The 25002-nt window shown below is 46.9% G+C and overlaps 3 protein-coding genes and 1 non-coding gene across 4 annotated transcripts; 1 reads left to right on the forward strand and 3 right to left on the reverse strand.

The window, feature by feature from the left end:
- Positions 1-5309: 5309 nt before the first annotated feature.
- On the reverse strand, positions 5310-5381 carry TRNAQ-UUG (transfer RNA glutamine (anticodon UUG)). Its single transcript has one exon. It is a non-coding gene; the product is annotated as a tRNA-Gln (tRNA).
- A 279-nt stretch (positions 5382-5660) lies between these two features.
- Positions 5661-8485, reverse strand: LOC117866004 (uncharacterized). The gene is made up of 4 exons (XM_034750288.2): positions 8236-8485; positions 7888-8088; positions 6404-6514; positions 5661-6050 (listed from the first exon to the last, which is right to left on the reverse strand). Exons 2-4 carry the CDS (start codon positions 8002-8004, stop codon positions 5811-5813), a joined length of 468 nt encoding a protein of 155 aa, XP_034606179.1. The 5' UTR covers positions 8005-8088; positions 8236-8485; the 3' UTR covers positions 5661-5810.
- Positions 8486-15487: 7002 nt separating this feature from the next.
- LOC117864180 (serine/threonine-protein kinase SAPK7) lies at positions 15488-20399 on the forward strand. The gene is made up of 9 exons (XM_034748201.2): positions 15488-15773; positions 15872-15946; positions 16033-16134; positions 16257-16310; positions 16418-16510; positions 16752-16844; positions 19457-19561; positions 19657-19755; positions 19834-20399. The coding sequence occupies exons 1-9, from the start codon at positions 15654-15656 to the stop codon at positions 20167-20169; spliced, it is 1077 nt and encodes a 358-aa protein (XP_034604092.1). The 5' UTR covers positions 15488-15653; the 3' UTR covers positions 20170-20399.
- Positions 20400-20778: 379 nt separating this feature from the next.
- Positions 20779-23160, reverse strand: LOC117864181 (phosphoribosylglycinamide formyltransferase, chloroplastic). Its single transcript, XM_034748202.2, has 5 exons — positions 22719-23160; positions 22531-22642; positions 21814-21990; positions 21227-21353; positions 20779-21115 (listed from the first exon to the last, which is right to left on the reverse strand). The coding sequence occupies exons 1-5, from the start codon at positions 23062-23064 to the stop codon at positions 21002-21004; spliced, it is 876 nt and encodes a 291-aa protein (XP_034604093.1). The 5' UTR covers positions 23065-23160; the 3' UTR covers positions 20779-21001.
- Positions 23161-25002: the final 1842 nt, after the last annotated feature.

Here is a 25002-nt window from a genome sequence, read left to right on the forward strand (position 1 = left end):
GCGAGATTCATAAGCTGTCAATTGATCAACCAGCTCAGAAAATCTCTATATATACTCTGCCACACTACTCAATTGCTTAATGTGAAATAGTTGTCTTATCAAAAGCTCATGATGTTCTTTGCCAAAATGATCTAAGATCATTTTGCAAAATTCAGACTAGGGCACACTCCTGACTCATTTCTCTATTGATTGCAACCAACGAGTAGCAACTTTGGTAAAGTACATGGATGAAATTTTAATCCAAGCATTAGGATCTACATGGCATAGCTCAAAATAATCCTCACTATCCGGGATTATCACCATCAAATTCAAGGAAGTTTAACTTAGAAATTCTATCAGGACCTGAACTACTAGCAAAACCATGACTAGTCTGGCAATCAAAATTCACATGCCTAATGTCAAATTGCGGTTGCGAACTAGATCTAGGTAACTGCTTTGGAAGTTCAGTAAACATACCCTTATCCGGGGAATGTGTGTGGGTTAAAACCATCCCAAACACATTCTCCCAGTTCCCCATCTCAGTGCGGTGCCCTCTAGGGCCGTCGGCTGGGTTGCCGACAGGAGAAGACGCCGCAGCCGACCCGGGTTTGGTGAAGATTCCCGCCGAAGATAAGGGCGATGAATCGAGAAGCACTCGATTCACAGCTTTGTGAAGCGCCCCCACTTCAATCCGTAGATCCTCCATGGATGCTCCAATCATCGAAGACCAACGCCGCATTCTCCATGACCTTGAAACGGTCACCGAGGCTTTTCTCCATCCTGTCGATGCGATCTGACACCGAGTCCTTAAGATCATCCACCGACAACTTCAAGCACTTGAGCTCATCGATGATCTGCTTTAGCTGAGGATCCATGGCACCCAATCCCTTGCGAAATCGAGTGAAGTGCTCGTGAGAAATTTGGTGCGGCTCCAAATCGATGTCTCTGATACCACTATGTTAGCAGCAGGTAGTTGGGAGGATAGAAGAATTGGGATTCGAGGTAGGAAGCACGGATATGGGATCGGAGAGAAAATGAATGCTTAGGTTCAGGATTCAGTTTACAAGATGATTCATGATCCCCATGTCCTCTCAACTCTCGTTACATATAGCTAGTGGCGGCGGCGCGGACTCACGCACATACCTATCCTCTTGGCTCTTTTCTTCTCACTTCTTGTTCTTAAACTAGCCTCGACTCTTTTTAATTTCTCCAAGGTGTCTATGTTGTCTTGATCGATAGGAACAAGCCCTCTCTCTTGCTCTCTTTCACCCTCGGTGGTTTCATGTGGTGTAGTCTTCTTCTTCTTTGGTTGTGGCATCGTGGGTTTTTTTGTGGCTGAGAATACGGTGGGCGCCCTGTTGGTCTCAAAGGAATTCGACACCGATAGATGTGTGAATGGAAAGAGATAGCACTTGTAAGTTCTCAAAAAACAATGAGTCTCTCTTTACAACGGGGTAGAGCTCCCCTTTTACAGCGACCCAAGAGCCACTTTACATTTTGAAAATGTCCTTTCTCAACCACTACATTCCTAGGATATGCCCTACATAAAGGTCATTGGGGTAACATGTACAAATTGAATTCTACCATGTAGTCACGTTTCTCACGCCTTCATGTAGTCACGCTTCTCACCTTCATGTTGTCATGCTTCTCATGTCTTTATGTTGTCACTCTTCTCACGCCTTCATCTTTTCGACCTCAGAACTTCACCTTCGCGCCAAAAAACCTCCAGCCTCGTGCCTTCACCCTTGGCTCAAGAAAAATGCCCAACCTCGTGGCATTCATGCTGCTCCAAGAGTTTGTAACCTCGTGACGTCTCCTTTCAGGTTCCGTTCTTGAGTAAAGAGTAAAATAGGTGAAAGCTCGGTGCTCCTGGTTCTGAGCACTCGAGGGTAAGCTCGATTAGAGTTCGGTCATCAGTTTAACAGTGCTAGCTTTGAGTCCCTAGGGCAACAGGGAGGAAGCGAGGATAAGGGTTTTATCGTTAGAACAACTTCCATAAGAAGTTGCGAGGTTAACTAAGTTTTTTTCCCTAGTCCGAATCTTACGAGGTTAGAGAGTTTTTAACTACGAACGGTCCTCGAGGTTGTTTAGTTTTTGGACGATCCCCAACATAATCTCTGCTCTAGTGTTAGCAATCCCAGATTTTTCCCAGCCCTTTACAGTTGAGACTGATGCATCTGACAAAGACATAGGAGATGTGTTACAACAGGCTGGACACCCTATAGCCTACATTAGCAGAGCACTGGGACTAAAGAATCAAGGTCTCTCTACTTATGAGAAGGAAAGCTTGGCCATTCTTATGGCAGTGGACCATTGGAGGTCATACCTGCAACCCTCTGAATTTATCATTTTGACTGATCAAAGAAGCCTAGTGCATCTGGATGATCAGAGGTTGAACACCTACTAGCAACAAAAGGCTTTGACTAAACTGATGGGATTGCAATGCAAGATTAAATACAAGAAGGGATCTACAACTAATGCAGCTGATGCCCTGTCTAGAGCTCCTCATACTGAAGCTGAAGCTTTTGCATTCTCAGTTGCTCAACCTGTCTGGTTAAGATAACTCCAGAACAGTTATGACCAAGACAGTGAGGCCAAGCAGTTAATGAGGAAACTAGCAGTTCATCCTGAACAGGGCAAGTACAAACTGTCACAAGGAATCATCAAATATAAGGACAAAATTTGGCTGGGTCATTGTGAATCTTTACAGCAACAAGTCATGCATGCACTTCATGCCAGTCCAATTGGAGGCCACTCTGGTTTTCTGGTAACTTATACAAGAATCAAGAAGTTATTCAGTTGGCCTCAAATGAAGAAACATGTGCAAGATTTTGTGGCATTGTTCTGTTTGTCAACAAGCAAAAACAGAGAGGGTACCGTATCCAAGGCTTCTACGACCACTTGCTGTCCCAGATCATGCCTGGCAGGTTCTACTCTTGACTTCATTGAAGGGTTGCCTGTCTCTTCTTCTTATAATTGCATCTTAGTGGTTGTGGACAAGTTCTCTAAGTATGCACAATTTATCAAGTTGAGACATCCCTTTACGGCTCTAAAAGTAGCAAAAGAGTATATGGAGAATGTCTACAAATTACATGGAATGCCTCATGCCATGGTGTCAGACCGAGATAGAGTTTCACCAGTCAACTATGGCAGGAGTTGTTCAAATTGTCTGGAACTGAACTCAGAATGAGTTCTGCTTATCACCCTCAAAGCGATGGACAAACAGAGCATATCAACCAGAGTGTGGAAGCATTCTTGCGCTACTTTATTCATTCTTATCCTATCTAATGGTCTCAGTGGCTCTCTCTGACTGAATTTTGGTACAACACCAACTTTCACACAGCTATGAACAAATCTCCTTTTGAAGTCCTTTATACTCATGAACCTAGGCATTTTGGGATAGTTGGAGTTGAGTCTTGTGCTATACCTGATTTGGAACTTTGGCTCAAGGAAAAGGGAAACTGTCACTGGACTGTTGCAACAACAATTATTCAGGGTACAGCAAAGAATGAAAGTACAGGCGGATAAGAAGAGACCTGAAAGATCATTTGTGTGGGTGACCAGGTGTGGTTGAAATTACAACCATATGTGCAAACTTCTGTGGCATCAAGAGCAAACCATAAATTATCCTTCAGATACTTTGGTCCTTATGAAGTGGTGAGCAGAGTTGGTTCAGTGGCTTATAAACTGAAACTGCCACCTATTAGCATAGTGCATCCTGTGTTTCACGTCTCCTTGCTCAAGAAGGTTAGAGGTACCGTGCCCCCTTTGGTTTCTTCTCTTCCACCAGCTACATCGTCTATGCAGGAACCCGAGATGGTGTTGGATCAACGCCTGAAGAACAGAAACAACAGGGCTGTCTCTGAGCTGTTGGTGAAATGGAAAGACTGGCCTGCAGAATTAGCTACCTGGGAAGATGAAGATCAGGTACGTCGCATGCTACCTTCTGGCACGGCTTGCGGACAAGCCATGACTCGAGGACGGGAGAATGTCAAGAACCAGCAGCAAGCTGGGCCACCAGGAGAAGAGGCCGAAGATCTGAAAGGGAAACGCATCAGAAGGCCCAACGTTCGTCTACATGGACCTGAGTGGGTGAGGCCTTAGAATCAGCCCATGTAACGGGCAGCAGCAGCGTTTGCTTGTAAGGATACTTAAAGCATTGCTTGTGGGGGAGGAAAACTCGTCTTGGATGCTGGGTTGTTCGCCCGCGATGGATGCTGGGTGATTTCATTCATGCGCTGGTTTGGTTTGTCTTGTCGGATGCTGCTTCAGCTCTCAGCTGCTTCCTCTGGCTGAGCTTGTTGTGGGAGGTACGGGCCTCAGGCTGTTGTTAGTTCCTGCCTGTGCTTTGGAATAAAAAACGCAGCCTGGTATTCTGCCTGCGCGCGTGTTGCGCTCATGCGGTCAGAGAACGGCCGGTGTGTGTGGCTTGCAATCGGATCTGAAACTATGTGCTTCCAGTCGCAGCTGGGTTTGTGTTTGCCTGCCCTCCTGCTGCATGTGTGTGTGTGATTGGGTGTGTTTGATTTGTTTGGCTTCATGATGAGTGCCTGCTGCGCCGTTTGATGATTTGTTTGCGTAGCTAATAATAAGCAGCAGCTGCGGCGCCTGCCGTGGCTGCCCTGAGTTTGTTTGCTATGTGGTGTTTGATGAACACAAGAGACAGCTGATTCGTGTGCCTGATGCCGGCTGCTGTGATTCGTGAACCATTTATTAAAGCTTCAATGTATGGTGTTTGTGGTGTGCGAATTGTTCTTGCGAGGATCAGCTGGGAGACGTTTGTATCCATGCATCTGCTTTCACTTGGGAAGAAGAAATTTGATGAGGTTCGTCTACATTAAGCAGCACATGTTTTCGGCATAGCCATCAACAAAAGAATTAGCTTCCGATGCGACATTGAAATGCCACCAATCTGACGACTTCTTAATTTTGCTCCAGTACGGGGACATTTTCTGTTCTCATGTCTGTAAACCGTGCAGAATCCGCCTGCATGCTCTGTTTCCTCTGAATCCACAATTCTTCTGAGCTGCAAGCCTGCAAAGTTTACTTGTTTTGATTCCGTTAATCTGCCTCTGCTTCCAAGGAAAAAAGGTTACAGAAACTCTTTCACATTTTCGTTCCATACTTGAACAAAGAACCTGATGTTCATCACTCCTGTTATGATCCTTCCAAAGCAGAAATACCAACATAACAACAGAGCGCTCGAGTCCAGACTCACAAGACTCCAGTAAAAAAAACAGATGCCCATCGCGCCTTTAATTATCACTAGTGAGCTTAATCTGTAGACCAGAGCATAACCCAAAACAAAAACAAAAATTACCAAAATAAAAAGGTCCCACCGGGATTCGAACCCAGGTCGCCAGATTCAAAGTCTGGAGTGCTAACCACTACACTATGGAACCGATTGATGTTTATTTTCTTTTTTATTTTTATTTATACAATTTATCATATTATAGCACTATAGAAACCTACTTGAATTTCTGGGACTATAACATGTTTCTACCTAAAAAAAAAACAGAGACATCGCATTCGAGGTGAAAAAACTTAATAACTTGACACCTAGAATCAGCAGATAGCATGTTAGTGCTCAGATCACAATATATTCCATCTCATAGCCCATCATCGCACCAACCAAATCTTCCAAGGTAATAAAAAGGTTAAGGAAATATGTGAGCCGATAGTAAAAGAATAGCCTCTGAGAATCACAAAATTGGTGACTGACTAATTGTCGCATTGTAAGTACATACTTATTACCTAGCCCAAAACATATGCAAAGATCAAAGAGTATGCACACGCACACAAACTTCCGGAGAACAGGAACAACACAGTATCTATTTTACAGTTTCTTGTTTCGGAGGGATTTCTGCTACTTTTTCACTCACTTGAGCATCCTTAGACTCTAGGCTGGCGGCCTCAGCTCTTTTCATTGCGATTTCTCTTTGCATTTTTATTTGCTCTTGCATAACTTTTGCCATCTCCTTCATTTGCTTTTCTTCTTTCTCCATCTGCATATCTGTTATGATCTTAGCATTCTTGTCGATTGGTTTGAAATATTCATCTATGGCAGTTTCCTGAAATTACAATGGAAAACAAGTTAGCAAGTCATTACAAATGGACATGCATAATACAGGAAGCATTCGTCTTATTGCCATGTGCGCAATCCCATGAAATGATGAAACTGCATCAGAAACCTGAACTTCGACTTTTAATATATATTCAAAATATTTCACATCAACCAAACATGTACGATTGCATTCTTTTCGCATGACGACAGCATGATGGTCAATCTTTGTCCAATTGTCTCTCACTTCTCTCGGCACAGGAATTCATTCAGGTTTTACATTTGTTCAGAAACTAAGTTGTTGCAAAATGCAGTATACATTTCCCAGGCAAGCATTAATTAAATTTTTAGATGGAAACTTACAGCTTCTTCAAGATGCTGATTGAGAGCTTGCATCTGCTGAACCACTTGACGAACCTCCGATAAGATAACTTTTTCTGGCTGTTTCTGCAGCTCTTCCTTCCTAGCTTGGGCCTGAATGAATAATAGTAAATCAAAGGGATCAAACTGACTAACTGTTTTGCGACGACTGATATTTGTAATTTTAAGACGGATATGTACTTGATGGGAAAGCTAGCTTTTTATGTATCTTCAACTCTCTTACCTCTCTCACATAACAGCTCTACCTGCTACCCCCTACCCATATCTAATTAGCATGCTCTATGCCACTTTCATTTCTTGAAAGTAAATAGTTTTGGGGCAGAACACTGGTTTGCATTACATGAAGGTGTTCCTATAGCTAACATTCTAAGCATAGTACCATATATACCAATATTTATCTGCAATGGTAAAACATCATTCATGTGAATACTGAATAGACTAAGAAACTCACAGCTTTTCCCACTCAATATTTATGCTGCTAATATGCCAACATAACTAACAGTAACAACATGAAAAATCCAAGAACTGTGATGCATTATGACTCACTACACAACAATCCAAGCGGACAGATGGTAAAAAAGACACATTCTGACAGCCGTTAAATGACTAAGTAATTCAAATATTTTCCATATCCAGGAGATACTAATAACTTTTTAAAAAATGTTCAAGGGTTGATGCAAAATGCAAAAAAAAAATTGCAATAATACTCATTGTTCAATGATCATCGTTGCACAAAATAAAAGGAAAACATAAGTCGAAACCACACTTTATAATAAGGAGCATTTTCAACTTCAGATCAGTGCAAATCTCAAGATACCCCAGTGCAACACCATGACCAAAGAGAAAACCTTCCTATAAAATCCATACAACAACAAATTGTTGGAAGTTACAGGGCAGGGTTGTACCACATCATTAAACCACATTAAAGATTATTTTGCATAACTCTGCATAAGTGTAACTAACTCGGTCTACTAACTAAAGATCAATACTCATGTAGGGAAGACATGGAAATGACAACATTTCGAAATGGGTATGATATAACAATCAGTTGCCGTCAACATTAAGAACTGCATAAAAGTTGAAATACATAGGGTACCTCTTCGGATCAATCATTTTGACCAAAAATACAGATTTTCTGTACCTACTAGTTTCACACGCGTGACCAACCCACACTGCCACGTAAAAGTAGGTTTCGCACTAAATGTTAAGCGCTAGACACAGTGCAAATCAGCTAAACATCGCAACTTAAATTGAACAGGGAATGGCAGTTCCACCACGGAAACTCTATTGGTTAACCTTATCCTATTTTCAGCAAGAGAGGACAAGAAGAAGATTTGGTACCATGCAGGATTAAAAGGCATAATTGGCTATACTTTTACCAGCAAATGTTGGTTCCACCACACAATTAAACAGGGCAGTAGGCACTGCTAGAATATCGAATGAAATCTCGTGGCGGAGGTACTTGCCATCTCGAGGCGCTTCTGCAGCTGCAGCCTGTAGGACCGGATCCTCCTCTCCTCGTAGCCGGACATCACCCGCACGATGAACCACGCCTTCCTCCCGAACTGCACCAGCTTGTCCATCCTTCAGTAAGCGGTAAGGTAGCACGCGCCCGCCGACGCCCAGCACCTTGGGGGAGATCGGCCTTGCGCGCTAGGAAGAAGAGCCTAGTGGATCCACGGCTCGATTAGACAAGCAGGTAACCACGCCGCAACTGAATCGGCGACTAACAGAACGGATAGAAAATGAAAAGAGTCGAATTTTGAAGAACAAACTCCTGGAACAATCCACCCAGGCTGGCGTGGGTCACTTACGAGGAAATGGGGGAGCCGATCCAAGTCCGAACGGATCCCCACCCCACGCCGGCGCGGTCCAAGAAAGAGGGGCGGGAGGAAGAGGAGGGCGGAATTGCCTTGACGAGGAAAAAGGGTTCAGCGGAATGACGACGCGCCGACGGTGAGGTCGCCGATGGTGGCGCGCGTGGCGGCGGTAGAACAGGAAGGGAGGAGGGAGAAGGGAGAACCCAGCCAACTAGCCAAGCCCGTTCTGCAGGTTTTCTTTTTACGGTTTTACCCCTAAACCCAGCGCAGAATTACGATGAAACGGAGGGCCTTTGATGTCCCTAAACAAAAGCGTCGGTCATACTACCAATTTTTTCATCAGATGGCCATGCCCCGGTTCAGCTGGTTTTTGCTCAAGTCGAGTGCAACGACAGGCTCCTGCCTCCTGCCTCCGTTCCTTAATGAAAGCAAATCGAGCGACCTTTTTTTTAATGTTCTACGGAGGAGGAGAGAATCCTCACCTGATTTATTGAAATGACCCATAACAGTCCGCATGATAGTATTTACATAAGGATTATATCGTAAGGTTTACATTGCCGTAGTAAACAGAGTACACCACGCATCACATATGCTAGTTTCTGATTGCTTCATCCTGCAACGCCACAGCACCGCGTCCGCCTTGCAGGCCATTAGTGTTTGCCGAAGTATCATGTGCTCGTCACGGAAGACAACTCCATTCCTTCTTTTTCAGAGCTGCCAACAACACAGCAGAACCATGGTCTCAAAGTGCATGCTAGGTATGTGAGCTAGGCACGGTAGCTCATCAAGCGTTGTGTTCGTGACGCCCTCGGGCAGTTCATACTACCAATTTTTTCATAAGATGGCCATGGCCCGGTTCAGCTGTTTTTTGCCCAAGTCGAGTGCAACGATAGGCTCCTGCCTCCTGCCTCCGTTCCTGAATGAAAGCAAATCGAGCGACCTTTTTTTTTAATATTCTACGGAGGGGGAGAGAATCCTCACCTGATTTATTGAAATGACCCATAACAGTCCGCATGATAGTATTTACATAAGGATTATATCGTAAGGTTTACATTACCGTAGTAAACAGAGTACACCACGCATCACATATGCTAGTTTCTGATTGCTTCATCCTGCAACACCACACCGCCGCGTTCGCCTTGCAGGCCATTTGTGTTTGCTGAAGTATCATGTGCTCGTCACGGAAGACAACTCCATTCCTTCTTTTTCAGAGCTGCCAACAACACAGCAGAACCATGGTCTCAAAGTGCATGCTAGGTATGTGAGCTGGGCACGGTAGCTCATCAAGCGTTGTGGTCGTGACGCCCTCGGGCAGTTCAAACTGAAGTGACCGCTAGAAAGCTTGGGCAAAGGAGCACCGGAAGATGATATGTGTGGCTGTCTCCTCCATGGCACCACACACCTTGTAGGTAGCTTCTATTACCACATTCTTCTTCAGGAGGTTGGCTCGGCACTGTACTCGGTTTTGGACAAGAAACCAGGCAAAAAATTGCACTCAAGACGGTGCTCTATTCTTTCGGACGAATTTGGATATGGAGGAGTCAGTGCCTTGGGCTGCCCGTAGTAGTTTGTACATGGCCCCGTGTGCAGCTTCCCTCCCTGTGCTACAAATGGGTAGAGCTGTGTGTCTTCATCGACTGAGAGGCTAACAGCTACCTGATCCGGCACACAACATCAAGCTCTTGACGGGCTATGGGTGTCATGCATGGCACCAGGTCTGGTTCCAAACCAAGGTCAAGGACTTCCCGGACTGTGTAAGTGGATCGCTTGCAGTGACTCAAGAGAGCAGGGAACTTGTCAGCCAGGTACTCTTCGCCGTGCCAGACATCAAACTAGAAGGATGTTGAGCGGCCATTCCCAATTTCCACCATGGTGATGGCTCGGTAGAGTGGCAGAAGCTCCCAAAGTGCATCCCAGTGTTGGACCACGAGTTCCCCTTCCAGACTGGCAATACCGACGCACCCATGTTGCCCACGATGAGCCTTGCGGATGATGCAGCCCATGTAAAAGCTTTGAGAGAAGATAGGAGTTCTGTACACTTAGGTTGGTGATGCCAACCCCACCCTGATCACGAGTCTCCTGAACCTTTTCCCAGGCCACGAGGCAGGAAGCTTTGTTTGCTCGTTGCTCCCCAGCCCATAGGAAGCCTCGCCGTCTCTGATAATTTTTGGAGATGAACCCAGGAGGCAGCGGGATGGCACACATAAGGTATATGAGCTGGCTATCCAGAACGGAGTTGACCAGGACCTTGTGACCCATCGGGTTCAAGAGGAAGGATTGCCATCCTGCCAAGTATCTGTCGGCTCGCTCAATGTAAGGGTCAAAAGTATTGATCCGTAGCTTCGTACAAGAGAGCGGCAAGCCTAGGTACGTTTGAGGCAAACCTTCCTGTCGGCAGCCAAGAGCCTGAACGTACTGGGAGACAGTCTGGTTGTTGGCGTTTTCATGTTTAATTGGGCAGTTTTAAACGCCCACATTCCGAAACTCTAGGTATGTTTGATTCTTTTGCTGAACTCAGGGAGGATCCACAAATGAATCAAAAGGGTGGCTAATTTCCAAGTGACTTAACTTAAGCCTAAGAATTGAGCAAAAGGGTGGGCGTGTTACGGTGAGGCTCATGCTGAGCCATGTTGGAGATGGGCTGAAATTGCATAGGGATTCAGGGTTGCTTGGACAGGACCCGGGCTGCAGCCCTCTGCACCCAGCCCATGTTCTAGATCCGCCCTTGGTTGAACTGGGATGTAACCCAAGTAGGCGAAATAGGACTATTACATGTCTGTCTTCAGCTCATTATAGGAAGGCTTATTAGCTAACGAGTTAGAACATGCTTATAACAATTAAAATTGCAAAGGCATGCTAAATATATTAGATCAACGCTGCGTCACCTCTTAGGCGACTTGGGAGGCGATCTAGTTGTGGTGCCAGGACACCTCCTCGAGTTCTTTTTGGTCTTGTTGTCACCGGTGCTCGACGTTGGAACCCGTTAGGATGTCGGAACCCGTTAGAGGGCTAGGAGGGCGGGGTTCATGTTAATGTGAGGAGCTGCCGCTCAAAACTGGAGACAGCGGATGGTGGCCGCGCGATGGGTAGCACTTGTAGGCGTGCGGAATTAGTGGTCTCACGATGAGGGCTGTTCCGACATGGACTGTTGTGGCGAACGCTCGCGTGAGTTCATCATCACCATCCTATGCAAGAGACCTTGTTGGCTGGATCGGTATAGCGGCATACGGGCTCAGGCCATGCTGGCAGCCAACTTGCACTGCTCATGGCGTTTGGCAGTGGTCCTCAACCATACAGTATGTGGCAGTGGTGCAAAATTTTTAGCTTCCATATGCAGCGAGACGACTACGAACTCGTGGGGTCTTCGGTACTGGTTCCTAAGCCCCTTTAGTACCAGTTGTGCAATCGGTATTGCTACTTTGATACTAAAGGGGGCCTTTAGTATCGGATCAAATAACCCGTACTAAAGGGGTATTAAAAATAAAAAATGAAATCCGGGCACCCTCCCGCCGCCGCCGCCCCTCCTTGCCCTTGGCCCCGTCGCTCCTCCTTGCCGCGCGCGGTGCAGAGAGAGAGAGGGGACAGAGAGGAAGATAGGGGAGAGAGATGGGAGCGACAGGTATGGCTCGGGGAGATGGATTATAAGATGGATGGGGCGATGGGGCGATGGGGAGCTCTTTAGTACCGGTTGGTAGCTCCAACCGGTACTAAAGATCTCCCATTAGTACCGGGTGGAGGCTCCACCCGGTAATAATGGATGATATTTAGTACCGAGTGAAGCTCCCAACTGGTACTAAAGGGGGTCAGGAGGGCTCTTTAGGAGCTATTCGTTAGATCTGGTACTAATGGTCAAAAATCAACAAGTACTGAAGGGTAGGACCAATACTCAGTTTTCCAGTAGTGGTTGCATCTTAGCGGCGGAGTGGTGGCAAGTAGATGCGTGGTGACAGCGACAGGTCATGTTGCGATGATGGCAGATGTGCGGCGACGGCTGCTTGTAGCCAGCCTAGGCCGGCCGGAATTTATCTGGTTCGACGGCTTGCATTATCGTGATCGACGTGCTAGGGGTGGATTTTGCGCGTCCCCTTGCCAGATCCAGGCCGTCCCGGGACGGCACCATCGTTTGGATCGCCATTAGGTATATGGAGGTTCCTTGGTGGGTTCCGACCAGTGCAATGCATGGTGTGCGACACTCACCATGTATTGACCGGCGTTACACAACATGTACATTTCTACGTGAAGGTAAGATCGATACACGCTGGGTGATGTTTGTTGGTGCCTGGGTGCAACGGTTTCCGAATTGCAGGGGCCTGGACGCATCCCTTGTCCTCCAGCGTGGCCACGATGAGGTACGGTCGTGAGGAGCACCTGGTGAAAGCCATGCATGCCCGTCCTCCAGCTGTGTATAGCACAGAGGGGAGCAACGGCAACGGCAATGGCGATCGATGCTGGACCGGACACATGCAATGATGCGGCGCAAAAGGCCGGCGCGCGGGGCCGGGGGTACATGCGAGTGCTCTCAGTGCTGCGCCATGCTAGCTTGGCCGGTCGGCCCGGTGCTTGGGGAATCTCCCCAGGAAAGTCAACACCGAGTAGGGTCAACTGGCTCGCCGACCCTACACGGTACACTTGGCAGGGCAGGGGGCCGGCCGCGAGCCATGGCAGATCGATGCGCCGGGGCAGGCAGCCTTAAACAACAAGAGACCGTCACCGACGCCGCGACCCGGGCCAGCTCGCCTCATCAGCACGCCTTCTGATCTTGCGCGTTCCCGTTTCGGTCAATAGACTCTAGGGAAGCGATCGCGCTGTGGCCTCTGTCCGGCGAGCAGCCATGGGGGATGGAGGGGGGAGCCCCATGCCGGGGCCGCGGGGCGCGGCGCCCATCCTATCTCCTGGCCGGCGCGGCGCGGTGCGGGTGCTCTGCCTACGCGATCCCGATCCGCGCGCGCGACCCGCGTGCTCTTTATTTTTCTCCCTGCTCGGAGGACGGCGGCGCTGCCGGTGCATGCACGCGCGGATGGACGGCGACGCAGACGCACGTGGATGCGTACGTCGACTTGTGGTCCACCGTCCACGGCCCGGCGAGAATCCACTGCTAGATCGTGTTAACGGATGGAGTCGGTAGTCATTCCTTCCAAATTGAGTGTCGCTTCAGTTTTTCAGATTCATAGATATTTGTATGCATTTAGACATATATTATATTTATATATATACAGACATATATGTATCTAGAAAAGTCAAAACAATAATTTAGAATAGATGGAATAGCACCTAACAGCAGCTAGGAGCTCTCTCAAACAAACCAAAATTATTATTCCTTGATTTCAGGCGTTACTTATAACTCATCATCATCATCATTTTTCACTGTACCTAGCATTTTTCTCTTCGTTACATCCAGAAGAACTAACCTTTTGAATCACTCGTATAGTTACTCCCTAAATAACCAACTGAATAATAAACATTACTTCTTCAATGAAAAATAATGTGGAACGTGGATATCCATATACGTGTGGTGGTACTAAATTTGTCCGCTTATATGACGTTAAAATTTTGAAATAAGATCACAAAGCCTGACAAGACCATGCGCTCATGCGACGCTACTACCACCACTAAGCCTCACGTGCCCATGTGATGGATGTGCCCCTCGTCGCGCGCATCCCTGGCCCTCTGCCGCCACCGCCAGTCTCGCAGATCCCCTTCGCCCCCCTGGGCTCGACGCTCCGCGGTCAACTGGTGGAAGCAATTCTTCCCCCCATCCCGTGTCACGCTCACGGGCTCTCTGGTTACGGGGTTACCGGTTTACTGAAGACATGTAGCAGTAGCAGTGACACTGTGGCAGCTGGTCCAGACTCCATACAGTTTTCAGGAGGTGATTGGAAACACCGTGCTAAACTTTAGCACCTGTAACATCGGATGTTTGCATACTAATTAGAAGTATTAAATATAATCTAATTATAAAACTAATTGCACAGATGGAGTCTAATTCGCGAGACGAATCTATTAAGCTAATTAGTCCATGATTTGACAATGTGGTGCTACAATAACCATTTGCTAATGATGGATTAATTAGCTTTAATAGATTCGTCTCGCGAATTAGACTCCATCTGTGCAATTAGTTTTGTAATTAGCTCTTGTTTACTCCTTCTAATTAGCATCCGAATATCCGATGTGACCCTGCTAAAGTTTAGCACCTCGTATCCAAACACCCCCTCAGACTACGACTATGCCTAATGAGGTGGCTAGGTGAGCTTCGAATTCAACACAGGGACGAGTACGACGACATGCAAGCTTCGAATTCAACACAGGGACGAGTACGACGACATGCAGCCTGAAGGGGGAAAAAGTATGAGCTCTGTGGATCTCAAGCGTATTCTGGATCAGTCAGATATGATCTTTTCCCTTCATAAATTTGGCCTCGGTACGAATAGCTGCATCTGCTTCTATTGACCGACCACTAAGGCCCTGTCTGGAACACGGGAAAAACGTAGGGAAAATGGAGGAATCGAGTTCCTATAGGTTTATTCACTGTAGCCGCGTCTGGATCAAAGGAATCAGCTAGCTCAAACCGTTCCAGAGGAAAGGCAAGCAAACCTGTACTTTTGGAGGAAAGGAACACTTGCGAGGCTGCTCACGCACTAATCAAGCTTGCATGGCATTCTTCTTCTACGCAGTGCTACTCTTCTCTTTCTTTTGAAACGAGCAGTGCTACTCTCCAGTCTCCAGAAATTGTAAGTTCATTAAATCAAAATAGATTTGGAAGAAACAAAGAGCAATCCATGGAAACCTGCTGTGTTTAGTGCCTACTTCCATATTTTTTTTATATTCTTCTAGTTCCTACTTCCAAACGCCAATTCCTACACAATTCCTGTGTTTTTCCATGAAAAAATTGTGCACTCTTGTAGTCCCAACAAATTAGATTAGTGCATACTTCCAATTTTTTATATTCTTCTAGTTCCTGCGTTCCAAACACCCGTTCCTACACAATTCCTGTGTTTTTCCTTTCCTCTATTTTCTCCCATGCATATTCCTATGTTTCTTCCCAAACAGGCCCTAAAAAAATTGGCAATTCACGCAAGGACCGTAGCACAAACTGCAAGAAACCAGAGGTTCAAAACGCAATCAAGAAGCTCCCAAAAAAATTTCGCAAGCAGTTAGGCACGCCAAATCATGGCGAAGGTTAAACTAATCACCTAATATAAAACGAGCTCAACCTCCCTCGGCTATGTTACCGAACTCATACTCATCCCAGCAACAAGCTTCAAATCCCTCCCCTCCGCTTTCCCTCTCTCCCTCTTCTTCCTCAACTCCTCATCCCAGCGAAACTTCAAACCCTCCCGAGAGATTCTTCTGCGCGCCAGTCCGATCGATCGGAGAGCCCTCGCGCGCAGTCCTCCCGCCCCGAGCTCGGAGCCATGGAGAGGTACGAGCTGCTCAAGGACATCGGCGCCGGCAACTTCGGCGTGGCGCGGCTGATGCGGAACAAGGAGACCAAGGAGCTCGTCGCCATGAAGTACATCCCCCGGGGACAGAAGGTGCGGCGCTCTGCGTTCCTGCGAGTTCTTGGGGGATTCGTAGTGTTTTCCTGACGGGTGCTCTGCTCTGTATGCGCGTCCCTTGCGGTTATTTGCAGATTGACGAGAATGTGGCGAGGGAGATCATCAACCACCGCTCGCTGCGGCACCCCAACATCATCCGGTTCAAGGAGGTGCTTGGAATGGACCCGACTGGAAAATGCGATGTTGTTCTTCCGTGTTACGAATTTGTGCGCGAATTCCTCTACTTTTATTGCAGGTGGTGCTCACGCCGACGCATCTGGCGATCGTGATGGAGTACGCCGCCGGCGGCGAGCTCTTCGACCGGATCTGCAACGCCGGCAGGTTCAGCGAAGACGAGGTCAGGATCATCAGCTACTCGCTCGAGTCAAGGCGCCCGCCTAGCTGTAAAATCATGTCAGTTTCTTCTCCGTTGGGGGTCCGGATTTCTTGCGCTGAATGGTGCCTGTGGTGTTCTTGCAGGCGAGGTACTTCTTCCAGCAATTAATTTGTGGCGTGAGCTACTGCCACTTCATGGTAGGAACCAAAAGAGTGCCATTTTTTTCAGCAAAAACATACACCATGCATTTATTTTGTGCTGACAAAACAAGTATCTGGTGCGAAAATTTCTCGTGGATTCCCAGCAAATTTGCCACCGAGACCTGAAGCTGGAGAACACGCTGCTGGATGGCAGCCCGGCGCCTCGCCTCAAGATCTGCGACTTCGGTTACTCCAAGGTGCTGGTGCTTTCCCTCCTGATTGGTTTCCTTCCAAAAACGGACGAGCTTTCCGTCAAAAGGCGCCCCTTTTTTTCACCTTTTGCTTCGTTGCTTGCTCACCTGAAAATGTTTATCCACCTAAAATTTCTTCGTTTTCTCTCGTGTGAAACACCGAAACTGCTTGAACAAGCAACAAGGAAATCATTGGCTCTCGCACTGACGCCTTTCTTCTCCGGTGTGATCCTTTATTTGGTTGCAGTCGTCGCTGCTGCACTCGAAGCCCAAGTCGACGGTGGGCACGCCGGCGTACATCGCCCCGGAGGTGCTCTCCCGCCGGGAGTACGACGGCAAGGTCAGTCAGTCTCCATCTTCGTCGTCAGATCCTCCCCTCCTCTCTCTCGCTCTCCCTGTGACGTAGCATCTGTGGGCCCCACTCGCAGTGACGATACTGTCTCGCTTGTCGCGAGCCCGCGCGCACGTGCCGCCCCCTTGAAGTCTACGTAACAACGGGGGCCTCGATGCCAACCCCCACAGTCCACCTGCACCCAGTCCATAGACGAGTCCAACCGTGTCAGCAACTGGACCCGCCTTGTCATCATTAAGGGTCTATGGACTAGGTCCACCGTCCACACATCGTGCCACCGCTGTAGGTCTAGTAGATCTCTGGAGTCTGGCTGATGATGGATTTGGGATTTGTCCGAGATAGAGATTTGCTTGCCCGTGGCCGGGCAGACAGCGTGCCCTGCCGCCATCGGTGGGCCCCATCGAGGCCCATTCGTGTCTGCCTCTGCCCCCTCCAGTGCATCGTGATTCGCGACCTAGCAGTGCGCGCGCCGTGTGATTCGGCTTCAGGGTACGCAGCACACACAGCAGGGCGTGCTGCTCTGGGGCTCTGGGCTCTGGCTGCCGAGCTTGGGCCACCGAACAGGCTGTGCGATGGGCCCGGAGACCATGCTGACTCACACACACAGTGTTTAGTGTCCACTGTCACTTGCTACTGCTTCTGCTCCTGTTGTTGATGCTTTACAGATTCCCAGCTAATGCGATCTGGTAGGAATTAGTAGTGAGCACTAGTACCCCAGTGGCTTGAGTTGAAAATGGAAAAATCATTATCATTCTGAAAAGCATAAAGAGATCACGCGAGGATATGAATGTTCCTTCCGGTGTGACCTCGATTTGGACATTCACATTCTCATTTTTCTCCGGCGATCACATACCATGCTTGATCTGCTCGCTCCACCAGTCAACCTGCTTTTCCCCTGCACGCCATGCTCAGCCGAAGGTGGGGATCGAGAGGTTAAGGTCCATTGGATTCAGACCGGTGTTTGAGGGTCAAGAATTTGTAGTCTGTACGCTCCTGTCACTCCCCCGCTTGCTTTATTAAATTGTGGCCTGAAAGAAAAGTTAGACCAGCTGGAGAAAGCGTGAGATTCTGTAGATACAGATATTGTGCTACTTCATTTCGGTGAGGTTGAAGGTGGCGAATGGCGAGGTTGAAGTGTGACCTTTTTGTATAGGCGCATGCAACATTCAAAAGGTCTTTTGTTTGTCCATCGTTAGGAATTTGAAAGGATCGGAGCAGGCTAAGGAAATTAGGTGAATCCATGCTAGTGACTAGATTGTTAGGATAACACACACCACTGAGGTGCTTCAAGTTGGGCAACTCGCGGTTTTTGCTTGACAAGTCCTCTTTTTAGGTTCAATTCAGACTTTATGTCCTTTTCCGAGCCATTTTGCCATCATGGTTTTAGTGCTACTGACCATCTGATTGATTTTATCATAAGAGGCCCTCAAGCCCAATCGTTTTCAAGCAGTCATGTTAGACTGAAGCTCTCTTTTGGCCTCTTGTGGTCCTTTGTCCTACTCTCCTTTTTATTTTTCTCATTGTCAGCTGTCGCAAACAGTGATTGCATTTTGTTCATTGCTATCCAAGAAACCATCAGTCTACTTGCACTTCTCCTTTCCAGCACTGCAAAATTGTTTGCATTTGCTTGTCAGAGATAAATAGCTCATGGATAGAATATCAAGCATTTTATTTAATTGTTGATTTCTAGAACCCCTTCAAGACTATGCTGACCAAAGTGGCATCGATCTGCCCAACCGTATGGCGCCCACTTCTATGTCATAAAGTTCTGTGCTTTTTGGCTGCTTGTGCATTAAAATATTGTAGTGACCGTCTTTAGTTTTCTCCACGTCTAACTGATTTTTGTTTTCGTGGATTTTACTTCCCTGCCTGCAGCAGTTCTTGGAACAGATGTTTGAGAATACATTTTGTTGGGAGTTCAGAATGATTCACAGTCGTTAGCTATTTCTTTCTGAAAAGAAACACAGCATAGATCCTAAAAGAGTTATGGTTTTAATAATTTGATGCAAAACGAGCATGTATACTCCTTAACTACCATATGACTCGTGTTTTCTTTTGCAAAACCCTGAACTACCCTGCAGCATGAAAATCTGTGGAAAGGCCGTGTGGTTACAAACTTACAATGCCTACTGATTCTCTGATGCCATCTTTCATCTACCCTCAGAATATAACCATCAGCCTAATAACAAAACCTCATCTGAACATTTTACATAGATGCTTCACAGCATTGCTTGTTTTTATCTTAGCTGAGTTGATATAGGTCAACTACGAGATCACATATATTCTAAAGTCTACTGCAAATGTAACATAGCTGAAGTTTTGATAGCTTTGAAGAGCTCTTGAATCTTCTACGCAATATCTAGAATTCCAAAATAGCACCAAATGGTGCTAAAGAACCATCATTTGAGTGTTCTTTTCATTAGAGGGCCTGTGCCATAATAGAATAGCTTCTGAAGATTATATTGACGACCATAACTGCATCTTAATATCCTACTGGCAAGAATTGTTTTTTAGTAAAAACTTTCTTGCTTTGTCAGTGCCTTTATATTTATTTACTTATTTTGTCTTGACATATTTGCAACATTTCATTGATGTTTCAGTCAGCCGACGTGTGGTCCTGTGGAGTGACCCTTTATGTGATGCTGGTCGGTGCTTATCCTTTTGAGGACCCTGACGACCCCAAGAATTTCAGAAAGACAATTGGGGTAACAACTTCAAGACTTCTCCTTTTGCTAATCTGAAACCCCAAGTTCTTGACTGTTAATGTTATTCTTGCTGCATTCTTTCTTTTCTTTCACAGAGGATCATGTCAACCCAATACAAAATTCCGGAGTACGTCCATGTATCCCAAGACTGCAAGGAACTGCTCTCAAGAATCTTCGTCGCAAACTCTGCAAAGGTAACCCATATATTTCAAACTCAGATCAGCCTAAGCAAGCGGTTCGTTGGCTTCATTCCATCTCCAAACTTCGTGCAGAGAATAACAATTAGGGAGATCAGGAACCACCCCTGGTTCCTGAAGAACCTGCCTAGGGAGCTCACAGAAGCTGCACAGGCAATGTACTACAAGAAGGACAACAGCGCCCCAACCTACTCCGTGCAGTCCGTGGAGGACATCATGAAGATCGTCGAGAAGGCGCGAACGCCTCCTCCATCCTCCACCCCTGTGGCTGGCTTCGGTTGGGCACAGGAGGACGAGGAGGAGGACAGCAAGAAACCAGAGGAGAATGCTGAGGAAGAAGAGGACGGTGAGGATGAGTATGAAAAGCAGGTGAAGCAAGTCCATGCCAGCGGTGAGTTCCACATCAGCTGAGAGTTTCGCTGTGAGAGAGACCGCAAATAGGAGAAACTGTGGTAGTAGCTGATGATGAACCTTATACCAGGGTCCTGAGTTTGTGGTCTTAGGTTTCAAGTTCTTTCATTTTTCTCTTGATGCTGCAACAGTGTAAATTATTGAAGTAGTTCCAACACTGTATTTCTAAGGACTCATTAAGTTAGCAGGCACAACATAATTATGGAATAAAATATCTCGTTGAGCATGTACTCGCTACTCGGCAGCCTTTGCGCAGGGTTATGGATCTGATCACTTTTGCTGGGACAATGACCATACAGAAATGAGAATAAGTGGAATCATGAATAACCAATGTACCTGTCTCTTTAAACCCTTACGTGTATATGCTGCCTTCGATTTCTACCTCCATGAATTTTCCGGCGGAAACCTCCTGGTGACGCGATTGAAGCAAACTGGCCTTCTCTTCAGAGGGACGAACGTCAATTTATGAATCATGTACTCATGTATCGTAGAGAACCTTCCATCAATGGGAGAGCACCATAGAATTCAGTGTGTTTGTAAATTTTGTTCATCCGAACATTTCAAACAGCATAGAAGAATTCGTGGAGGACAAGGCAAACGCAGAAGAACTATCTCAAATCAAGGTAAAGCCAAAAGTGGATTATGCAGTATGCATATACTGCAGTCCATAGAACACTGTTTTCCACTTCCAACACATGGAAGTGTTTAGATGACAACTAAGTTGCACCCTATCAACCTATGTTAATTGTTATGTGCCCCTTGGCTTGGCGAAAACTGGCAGGGGGCTTTACAAATTCCATTATTGCTTCAAAAAGGGTGCTAGTATTGTCAATTAGAGGTACACATCCGAATTTAGCCGGCTTTTGATAAGTGGGACACCATCTTCCCTCCATACAATGCGGTCCTCGCACAAAGCAGCAACTGCTTCAACATAGACTTGATGCTCCTGGATGCAAGATTTCGAAAAGAAAACTATCAATACTTTGGGTTGCAGATTAACTTCAATGGTGTGTCGACAGAATAGAAACTGTGTCAGGCTGGAAGGTTGAACTCTTACCTCATGAAGGACTCTTGCAGCCAATAACTCTGGTGTGTCATCTGCAAACACAGGCACAACTCTTTGTGCTAATGTTTTCCCTGTATCATAGTGCTCATCAACAAAATGTACGGTCGGACCTGAGTATCTGTATAAAACATTGTTGTTAAACACCAAAAACCATATTTGACACACAAAATCAAAGAACATTTCCTGATCAGCCATCCATCACATGCACCAATTTGTAAAATAATATGCTCAATTTTAGAAGTGTATTACAAGAAAATGTTGAGTTATGTTCCTTGAAATTACACAGGTTTATACACACAGGTAATGTTCTGTATACGCACAATGTTTATACCATTGTAAGAGACATGAAGGGCCTGATTGGTTGGCTCCCAAAAGCTGCCCTGCCAAAACTAGGGCAAGCCCATAAACTTTGGCACTCATTTGGTTGGCATCCAATCAAGTCATATTCTAGAATTTTTGCCCAAGTTTTGGTATGGCATGCCCATGTTTTGGCCTGCCCAAATTTTGGCATGGCAAATTTTGGTCATCAACCAATCAGCCTTGAAATTACTTGGATATGCTATAGAATTCTGAGTTACCTTGCCCCAGAGGCAATAACGGCTTTGTGCACCTTTGAACCATAAAAGCCTTTGCCTCCAAATGCCGGAAGGAGAGAAGGATGGATATTTAATATGGACCTTGGATATTCCTGGATCAATTCAGCTGGTATAAGCTTCAAGTAACCAGCAAGAAGAACAAAGTCTACACCGTATCCCCTGTTTCAAAGTTAAGCATGAGAGGCCCATTTCACCAGTCAGAAATGATAACTTACTATACATGAGACGACTCTAAATATTAGTGCAATACAATGGCACAGAGTATAATGTAAACACAGTGTGTCTACAGTCAAATCTCAAGAGTTAAGGCAATCTAATAATGTGGCATTTGATATGGAGGACCTATCCCATAGTATTCTTCTAAATATTATATCAAAGCTTAAGGTGCAAATATGAGCTGAAAGATGACTAGAGGATTCAAAGCGCTGACAGCTTCTCTAACTTTGTAGAAACTTGTAAGGAAACCATTACAGCATGTTCAAGAAAAATAATCATCACTTGGTACAACCTAGAATCCTAGATAGAAGTGGAGGTATTAAAACGAGTGTGCCTTTGTGTATATTTTGCTGGTATAAGGAAGCAAAGTAAGTGGGAATTAGTAACAGCTACGCATTTCACCCCTGTTATCTCTTTCTAAAGTGGTTAACATTCAGAATCACAAAAGAAATACACAAGAGACAGTTATAAGCAGGAAACAACCTCAGCGTATCCAGCAGTTCAGCGACCGAAATCCCCTCGGGCGCAGACTTGGACTTGGGGAACACAACGACAGGAATGCCATTGCTCCTGGCGTGCTCTGCACCTCCGCAGCCTGCAACGCAGTGTCACTCTAAGATCAAAACCGCTGCTCACAACCCGAACAGTTCGCGGGATGCAACTTTCTTCACCTGGCTTGTCGGTGACAAGCGCGACGACATCCCCGTGCACCGTCCCGCCCAGCGCAGCCTCGTTGATCGCCCGGAAGTTGGAGCCCCCGCCGGACACGAACACCGCCAGCCGCTTCCTCCTCCCAGCCCCAGCAGCATCACCAGCATCCTGTTGCGCGGCCGCGGCCGCGCGGATGAGGACGCGCGGCTCCGGGCGCCGGGACAGCTCGCACCTGACGGCGTTGGCCTGGGGATTCGCCGCCAGTCCCCACGGCCTAGGTGTCTGGCCTGGTCGCGTGGCGGGATTTGGGTTGGTGCGGAGCGAGCGGCCCGGGCGCAGAGCAGGTGGAGCAACGGCTGCTTCCATGGCCAAGGGGAAGGAGGGGGTAGAGGCTGCGCCCCGGCGGGCGGTTGCGGCGGCAGCGGTGGCGGCGGCACGGTGGGAGCTGGGAGGGAGCCGACCAGTATCCAATAATCGGGGGGAAAGGGAGAGCAGGCAGCCCAACGCGCAGGTGATACGGCCCACGGGCCGGATCATGTCCCATTGGGCTGCGTTGGGAGGTTGTTGTGAAGTGCTTGCTGCTGTTAAGGAAATTTTCAAATAGAAATTCCGTTTATTGCATCGGGAGATTTCTATCTGTCGCCCGGCCTAATTTTGTGATTTTTGAAACAGATATTTATTATGTTATTTTATTTAAAATGGAAGAACGTATTTGGACCAGAGGTCCTGGGTCACTGAGCTACTAGTTTGTGTTGTGCCCGTCTCGGACCCACCGCTACGTAAGGCCTGGCTGTTTGTTCCGGAAGCCTCAAGCCAGAGCGGCGAATCCACAGTGATTTTGGGCACGTTTGTTTCCTTTGCTAGACCAAGCTAGCTAGCCTAGCTGAGCAAGTTAGGTTAGAAAAGAAAAAAAATGTTTGGTTGTTTTGCTCACAAATCAACCTAGCTGTTTGGTTGTTTTGCTGTGAAAAAGCTTGCTCCAATGCTACAACATTCCTTGATAATGGGAGTTGAGATGTTTCTTTCTACCCACGTGTGCCAAGGCAGCCCAATCAGATAAATTAATACCACGTCAGCTTGTAAGGTCCATGCATACAACTAGCTAGCATTTACACAAGTACCTCCTCTGCTTGCTGCGAGAAACTTTCTTTGGCATTGGTAATAGTTTCGAAGCAGGGACGGATCCAGACCAAAAGGTTAGGGGGAGCCTGAGCAACCTACGCTAAAACAAGCTAAACCACGGGCCATATGGCCATATATATAGTTGGCTAATTCAAACCAATGTATATACAATCATATAGGAAACAACAAATTACAAAGCATAAATCTGAGTCGTGCTATGCTATACGAGGGCCACACCAATGAGGTGTGCTGCTCAGCTGCTCTACAGCGAAGGTTAGCTGCCAGAAACCTGCTGCCACGTGATGGCGCCGCTGCCTATGCTGTTTGTGCAAAGATTGCTGTGGGATTAGAGACTGAACAAAGAGATGTGGGTCTGGGATAGATATATGACCAAAATGATATTTTGTTTCTCCATCTTGAAGCCCAAGAACACCCAAACTTGAGCTTGGTTACCTCTCTACTCCGCACAACTCCTTCAACCTCTCGTGAGCTCTCCTCATGACCTCGTCTGTTCATCCATGGGCACAAAAAATTGGAGGGGGCTGAGGGGGAATCCATGGGCTGGCAGCCGGTGGGGGGGGGGGGGGGGGGGGGGGGGGGCTCGAGCCCCCTAGCCCCCTTAGATCCGCCACTATTTCTAAGTTTTCTGAGGGAATCCGAACGGCCCTTCAATAATGTTCTCCCTTTGATATATCTCCGATTAAGGCAACGCTGGCATTGTTGATGGCGATGGCTACGCTAAGACCTTCCTCGGAATTTATATTGCGAGGTATGTCATCCACCTATTCGTGCATGCGGGTTGATGTTCCTAGATGTCCCTTTGTGGGTTCGTTGTTCATCGATTGGAATCGGCCATCGAAGCGACAAGCAACATATCTAAGTCCTCTCGACGAGGTGATGACAAATTACGATTCGCCAGCGCGTTCAGCGGTGCAAGAGCACATCGGTTTTGATGTGCCATTGATGGTCTATCTAAAAAGTGAAGCTTCTTCGTCGAAACGGAATCAGAATCGGCCTCGAGCTTTTTCCTCAACTTGCTTCTACGCTGTTGGTGGAAGAGAAGCATGTGGTGGCAGATTTGATCGGCGACAATGGAGACCACCGAGAGCACCTCAAAAGGATTTTGTTGTAATTTTATTTTCTTTCAGGGTCCTTCTCAAGGGTCTGGATGTAAATTTTCCT

This window comes from Setaria viridis, chromosome 7 (assembly GCF_005286985.2).
Source record: "Setaria viridis chromosome 7, Setaria_viridis_v4.0, whole genome shotgun sequence".
Lineage (NCBI taxonomy): Eukaryota > Viridiplantae > Streptophyta > Magnoliopsida > Poales > Poaceae > Setaria > Setaria viridis.

What these genes read in the sequence shown, in the direction of transcription:
- LOC117866004 (XM_034750288.2), bottom strand. Translation starts at nt 8,004, where the DNA reads ATGGACAAGCTGGTGCAGTTCGGGAGGAAGGCGTGGTTCATCGTGCGG. An exon ending in TGCAGAAGCGCCTCGAGATG is followed by an intron (nt 6,515 to 7,887) that starts GCAAGTACCTCC and finishes TTATTCATTCAG; the next exon opens with GCCCAAGCTAGGAAGGAAGA. An exon ending in ATCAGCATCTTGAAGAAGCT is followed by an intron (nt 6,051 to 6,403) that starts GTAAGTTTCCAT and finishes TTGTAATTTCAG; the next exon opens with GAAACTGCCATAGATGAATA.
- LOC117864180 (XM_034748201.2), top strand. Translation starts at nt 15,654, where the DNA reads ATGGAGAGGTACGAGCTGCTCAAGGACATCGGCGCCGGCAACTTCGGC. An exon ending in TGAGCTACTGCCACTTCATG is followed by an intron (nt 16,311 to 16,417) that starts GTAGGAACCAAA and finishes GTGGATTCCCAG; the next exon opens with CAAATTTGCCACCGAGACCT. An exon ending in TCGTCGCAAACTCTGCAAAG is followed by an intron (nt 19,756 to 19,833) that starts GTAACCCATATA and finishes AACTTCGTGCAG; the next exon opens with AGAATAACAATTAGGGAGAT.
- LOC117864181 (XM_034748202.2), bottom strand. Translation starts at nt 23,064, where the DNA reads ATGGAAGCAGCCGTTGCTCCACCTGCTCTGCGCCCGGGCCGCTCGCTC. An exon ending in GCTTGTCACCGACAAGCCAG is followed by an intron (nt 22,643 to 22,718) that starts GTGAAGAAAGTT and finishes ACTGCGTTGCAG; the next exon opens with GCTGCGGAGGTGCAGAGCAC. An exon ending in GTTATTGCCTCTGGGGCAAG is followed by an intron (nt 21,354 to 21,813) that starts GTAACTCAGAAT and finishes TGTTTTATACAG; the next exon opens with ATACTCAGGTCCGACCGTAC.